Source organism: Electrona antarctica (genome assembly GCF_951216825.1).
Source record: "Electrona antarctica genome assembly, chromosome: 8".
NCBI classification, from domain to species: Eukaryota; Metazoa; Chordata; class Actinopteri; order Myctophiformes; family Myctophidae; genus Electrona; species Electrona antarctica.
The window spans coordinates 31,383,267-31,389,901 of record NC_136789.1 but is presented as its reverse complement, the minus strand read 5'-3'; the positions used below and the strand labels follow the sequence as shown (position 1 = coordinate 31,389,901).

Sequence of the window (6,635 nt, the reverse complement as noted above, 5' to 3'; positions counted from 1 at the left end):
TAACTTAAACAAGGCAAACTAAGGCCCATAAGTTATACACCATTACTTAAACCATATACAATTTACATTTCATATTTCAAGCAACACTTTACAAACACATGATATAGGCCTGCTATAATTAGAAAAGCTACAATTTACAATTTAGGCATTTAGCAGACGCTCTTAATCCAGAGCGACTTACATTAAGCAAGAACAAAAAGCATGGGAATACATCACATATGTAAAATGCATTTATCGCGAAACATGCGTAAGCTAAGAACGTGACTAGAACATATCTATATAATGACACTATACATATAAACTATAACTAGAACATATCTATATAATGACACTATACATATAAACTATACATATATGCTATACTATGCTGTACATATATACTATGAAGTGCTATGACTACATACAATGCACTTATTGTGCTGTCTTCATGACAGCACAATATAAAACAGGAACAAACACCCCTCTCCTCTACAGCGCTTGGCACCTCCCAATCAACAGGAGGATTGCCAGCACAGGAGAGGACAGGTGACCAACAATCATGTTTGAAACAATTCCAATGTCCTTGCTCAGGAATTCAGATATACTAGAGACACACATATAAAACACACCACTCCCCACAGTCACTTCCAAGCTGGCCAGCGATAATGAATTAGAAGAAACTGTGTATTCAGATGAGTGTGTGCGCATTACCCCTGTTTGTCTCTAATAGGGCACGTGGTCTCGGGGGGAGGGAGTGAATGACTGACACGCCCACATGCTGATCACAAACTGGATATAAAAGTGCTTCTGTTGCTGCATTTCAACACTTCAACACAGGAAGGACGACGTACACAGTGTAGTCTACTGAAGGTTTGAGAATCCTCCTTTCTGCCTAGTTGTTACTTCTCGTGAGAGATATCTCAACCTCTCTCTCAAGGCCACCATCTTCAAACATGTGTGTGTGTGTGTGTGTCTGCGTGTGCACATGCATGACAGACACACACAGACCATGTGCTGACCTCATCACATTTGGGCAAGATCGAGGCTATGGTCGTTTTTTTAGCCCAAGGAGTGTTTTTCGTGCAGAACTAATGCTTGGAATGGATTCAGAATCATGACAACCCCTATAGCTGCAATTTGCAACTCTAGATTCTTTTTTTTTTATAATTATAATGGGATGAATCTAGAGTTGCAATACCCTCCATTGACTCCCTACTCATCATGTTTGTGATCTGCTTGTATTAAAACGATGTTAAACTCACCAACATTGCAGCTCTAGGCCAATAAGCCAAGCTTGAATTATCCTCTTTCAATCTGCCGAGCTTTTGTTTCATAAAAATCCACCGTAGACATGTTATGAGATACTTTCTGTCAAGAAATTATGTTCATGTGATTCTTTTTCTAAGTGCTGGAGTTTGGAAGCACTTGTCGTAAGTCACTGAACAGCCCTAGAGTACCACCTGTTTTGAATTTGCACATAATGCAGGAGGCAGCAGCGTGACCCCGTTAATAAAAATGAGTGCTTCCAAACTGCAACACTCACAAAAAGAATCTCATGCATAGAATTTCTTGACAAAGTAGCTCATAACATGTCTACGGTGGATTTTTATGAAACAAGCTTGGCAGATTGTAAGGATAATTCAAGCTTGGCCTAGAGCTGCAATGATGGTGAGTTTAAGGTTGTTTAATACAAGCAGATCGCAAATGCAAATTGGATTAGTAGGGATCGAGTCAATGGAGGGTATTGCAACTCTAGATTCTTCCCATTATAAAAAAAATCTAATAGAGTTGCAAATTGCGGCTAGACAAGCCCCTAGTTTGACACATTCATGCTTCTTAAAGCATAATTTAAAAAATAAGATTTGTTTTCCCTTAAAGGTTTTTAATGGTACTCTAACTTTCAACCCCTGAATTTACCATGATCCACAATTTATATAATACTCCATTTTCCTTGTTTAACGTTTGTTTTTAGTTCAATGTTTGTTTTAAAAAGGCCATTGACAATGAAGGGACATTTTACGTAATCTTGTCCCTCACAAACATTAAATGCCATTAACCATAAAGAGAATTTAATGTTTGTTGGTACCGTTTGTTTTACATCACCTAATCAACATGAGTTAGACTTTAATATATTAGTGCCCCTCACTTCACATGGGTGATTTCTTTTTTAAATGTTATTTGGATGACTAGGAATAATAATAAAAAAAAACCTTGAATGATTACTTTTGCGATTTCTTTTGGGCGATTAATGTTGTCCAACTAGAAAATGTCATTACCATGCTGTTGTATCTCCATCAGACCCTGGGCCCTGTTATGATCTCATGAACACCATGCTGTTGTATCTCCATCAGACCCTGAGCCCTGTTATGATCTGTTGTATCTCCATCAGACCCTGGGCCCTGTTATGATCTGTTGTATCTCCATCAGACCCTGGGCCCTGTTATGATCTGTTGTATCTCCATCAGACCCTGGGCCCTGTTCCTGGGTCCTGTTATGATCTGTTGTATCTCCATCAGACCCTGGGTCCTGTTATGATCTGTTGTATCTCCATCAGACCCTGGGTCCTGTTATGATCTGTTTTATCTCCATCAGACCCTGGGCCCTGTTATGATCTCATGGATGCCGGACCCTGCAACTCTTCCATTCCATCAAGTTCCGTCCCTCCCTTCTCTCTTCGCTTCCAGTACAACTCCACCTCAAAGGAGTGTGAAGCCTTCATTTACGGAGGCTGTTCCACCACCAGAAACAACTTCGTGACCAGAGAACAGTGTGTCCAAGAATGTGTTGTGGGGTCTGGCTGGGGTCCCTGAGGGAGTTCCAGGGGTCCCCAGCTAAATGATAGTTTAGAACCAAATGGACCCTTGTGGCTCTGTAACTCTGAGTGTACAAATTGAACAGTGAGGGTCCATTTGTACACTCTCAGAGTTAAATTAACATTGATTTTACAATATAAATTGGGGGTCCCAGAGATAGAAATGCCATTGAATGGGGGTCCGTAGACTAATGCATGTGAAACTGGGGGTCCTTGAAATTAAACGGGTTGATAATCAATGTTGGAGCTGTAGAAATTCTTCTCTTATGGGGGTCCCTGGCATATTATTTTCAAATGGGAAATTTCAGGTACTCTTCTTTAATCTTTTAACATGATTTCGTTTTTTTAAGTGAAAAATGTGGGTATTTAAAAAAATATATATTCCTTAAAAAAATTAATTGTTAGCTTCTCCTTTGGTCCACCCATTACAAACTTTCGACTTTACAGGAGTAGGTGGCCTATTTTTAAATGTCAATACTTCTACTCTACTACATCTCAGAGGCAAATATTACTCCACTTATTTGAAAACCTTACTTATTAGTTTACTTTGTAAAGGTTGACTTTTTTTGATTACTACAAAACAAGCATGAACCACTTTCATCCCTATACGTTGGCTACGTGAAAATAGACGTTTGTTTATACATTATTAACACTTGTGACATTCTGCATAATGACTTTTGATGGCTATACTTTTGTAAGTCCATTTTGAATACCAGACTTTTACTTGTGACAGTATCAATACCATGATGAAGACATACTCTTAAGTAAAACATATTGGTCCTTCTTCCTCCAGTGATTGTCATGTTGTAATGGCCATATTGTTGTTTGTATCTCCATCAGACTGGTGTTTGGATCCCGTGAAGGTTGGGCCGTGCAAGGCCCGCAAGCCTCGGTGGCACTTCAACACGGACACAAAGTATTGCGAGCGGTTCATGTACGGGGGCTGCCGCGGCAACAAGAACAACTTCCCGACCGAACAAGAGTGTGGTGATCTGTGCATCACGCCTGGTGTGTATAGAGCAGCAGGGTCCAGGGTGGGTCCCTGAGGGAGTTCCAGGGGGTCCCCAGCTAAATTATAGTTTAGAATCAAATGGACCCTTGTGCACCTGTAGGTGTGCAAAAGCCTTGCTTTTTATTGTTTTAAAAATAAATATTCCTTAAAAAATTCTATTTCAACTTTACAAGAGTAAGCGGCCTATTTTAAAATGTCAATTCTTCTACATCTCGGAGGCAAATATTACTCTCTTGACTATTACTACAAAACGAGCATGAACCGCTTTCATCCCTATACGTTGGCTATGTGAAAATAGATACATTATGAACACTTGTGACATTCTGCACAATGACTTTTGGTACTTTATTTTGATGGCTTTTGTAAGTCCATTTTGAATACCAGACTTACTTGTGACAGTACCATAATGAAGACTTACTCTAAAACATATTAGTCCTTCTTCCTCCAGTGATTGTCATGTTTTAATGGCCATATTGTTGTTTTTATCTCCATCAGACGAAAGTTGGTGTTTGGATCCTGAGGACGTTGGGCCTATTGGGTGCTATGCCCTCATGCCTCGGTGGCACTTCAACAAAGACACAAAGAAGTGCGAGCTGTTCATGTACGGGGGCTGCCTCGCCAACAAGAACAACTTCCTGACCGAACAAGCGTGTGTCAATCTGTGTGGTCACCTGAACCAGGCCCAGTGGGAACGACCTCCTGTCCAAAAATGACCAAGCAGTGTCTGCTTGGAGAAAAAAGGGACAACCCCCTCCTATCCACCACTCTCTAAAATAAACTTACCCTCATATCAAACTGGCGTGTGTGTGTGAATCATTTATGACTGTCTTCTAGACAATACCGTTTTGGAAACCAGTGGTGTGCTGGTTTTGCTGTTAAACCCAACCCCCATTGAGGGCTTATATTAGGGGAAATAGCCAATAATGCACTTTTGCACAAAATAACTCTTTGCTGGGGACGTAACAAATAAAGCTAAGAAAGCCTTCTAGCAGGAATTCTCCTTTAAAGTGAAGTGGATGGCAGCACAGCTGACCTTAATAAATGCTAATGTTAGCTGGTACAGAAAGTATTTGACGTAAAACAACATTTGTGCTGATCAGCGCAATATAGGACTAGGTCATATAACACGTTGCAAAATAAACGATACTGGACTGTGATCTAATAATGAATTGCATTTTTATAGCGCTTTTCCAAGTGCTCAAAGCGCTTTACAATGGTTCATTCATACATTGGGAGGTGAAGCGGCGAACAGTCGACACCAGCGTCCTCACTTCCCACATTCACACACCAATGGTGGTGAGCTCACACCGACCGACTCATTGGAGGCAATGTAGGGTTCAGTGTCTTGCCCAAGGACACTTTACATGTGGACAGGGGGAGCCGGGATTCGAACCGCCGACCCAGGGATCATTGGACGACCTGCTCTACCTCCTGAGCCACAGCCGCCCAAGCTTGCAGCGCGGCAGACGAGCTTGTCGATCTGCTATTTTTGGAAAAATCGTTAAAATTTGGCGCAAACCTTTGAATATATTCTTTCACAATGAACGTTTTAACTCATACCTTTGCGTCTGGGGGGGGGTCCCCTGAAACCACATATTTTCAGATGGGGGTCTGTGGACAAGTTCTGATAAATCTGGGCAAAAGGTTGAGCACCACTGACATAGAAACATGGGTTTTTCAGAAAACTGTCTATTAATCTGGTGTCAGTGAGGTCAGAAGTACAGAGTTGCTGGCCGGCTCATATATGCAGATCTAGTAATCATTAATAATAGTAATATTGTAAGGCGGTTGCCAGGGCTCGCCAACATGTCCACACACGTCCGTGGCAAAGACTCGGTCTTGTCCGCCAGGACAACGCTCCACACGTCCCAAACTCTTCTCCCTTCTGGCTCCAAAACTATGGAATACACTTCGCATTACAATCAGAACCACAGCCTCACTCCCAATCTTCCGCCATAGTCTGGAAACCCACCTTTTCAGACTCCATCATGGCCCGTAGCACTTACCCTAGCCCCTTAGATAAGCACTTTATGTAGACTTAGATAGCATTTTATACAGACTTATAGAATGTTACGTAGACAGCACTGGAATTGCATTTTATGTAGTCATAGCACTTTATAGTATATATGTATAGTATAGTATTGTATAGTTTCATTATATAGATATTCCATGGTTACGTTCTTAGCTTACGCATGTTCATGACTTTTTATGTATGTGATGTATTGCCATGCTTTTGTTATTGCTTAATGTAAGTCGCTCTGGATTTAGAGTGTCTGCTAAATGCCTAAATTGTTCGTGGCAACAATTTTAGATTTTAGCCACCATTTTATACCAGGTGGGTCATACCAAGAACACTCACAGTAATTAGTAGCAATTAACTTAAACAAGGCAAACTAAGGCCCATAAGTTATACACCATTACTTAAACCATATACAATTTACATTTCATATTTCAAGCAACACTTTACAAACACATGATATAGGCCTGCTATAATTAGAAAAGCTACAATATAAAACAGGAACAAACACCCCTCTCCTCTACAGCGCTTGGCACCTCCCAATCAACAGGAGGATTGCCAGCACAGGAGAGGACAGGTGACCAACAATCATGTTTGAAACAATTGCAATGTCCTTGCTCAGGAATTCAGATATACTAGAGACACACATATAAAACGCACCACTCCCCACAGTCACTTCCAAGCTGGCCAGCGATAATGAATAAGAAGAAACTGTGTATTCAGATGAGTGTGTGTGCATTATTCCTGTTTGTCTCTAATAGGGCACGTGGTCTCGGGGGGAGGGAGTGAATGACTGACACGCCCACATGCTGATC

General features: G+C 41.0%; 1 protein-coding gene across 5 annotated transcripts; it reads left to right on the top strand.

The window, feature by feature from the left end:
• The first annotated feature begins 815 nt into the window (after positions 1-815).
• Positions 816-4,598, top strand: LOC306928164 (BPTI/Kunitz domain-containing protein-like). 5 transcript variants are annotated; one of them, XR_013790636.1, is made up of 4 exons: positions 825-849; positions 2,572-2,876; positions 3,632-3,799; positions 4,299-4,598. XR_013790636.1 is itself a non-coding variant. In XM_079508092.1 (3 exons), the coding sequence occupies exons 1-3, from the start codon at positions 2,595-2,597 to the stop codon at positions 4,514-4,516; spliced, it is 423 nt and encodes a 140-aa protein (XP_079364218.1). In that variant the 5' UTR covers positions 2,572-2,594; the 3' UTR covers positions 4,517-4,598. The 5 variants fall into 5 exon arrangements, 1 of the variants encoding a protein (XP_079364218.1); XR_013790637.1 differs by having other exon boundaries at positions 827-849; positions 2,572-2,746; XR_013790635.1 differs by lacking the exon at positions 2,572-2,876 and having other exon boundaries at positions 816-849.
• Positions 4,599-6,635: the final 2,037 nt, after the last annotated feature.

Excerpts from the sequence above, each read along its gene's own strand:
- LOC306928164 (XM_079508092.1), top strand. The coding sequence starts at position 2,595 with ATGGATGCCGGACCCTGCAACTCTTCCATTCCATCAA. Across the intron at positions 2,632-3,631 it reads CAACTCTTCCATTCCATCAA|ACTGGTGTTTGGATCCCGTG; the intron begins GTTCCGTCCCTC and ends TATCTCCATCAG. Across the intron at positions 3,800-4,298 it reads TGATCTGTGCATCACGCCTG|ACGAAAGTTGGTGTTTGGAT; the intron begins GTGTGTATAGAG and ends TATCTCCATCAG.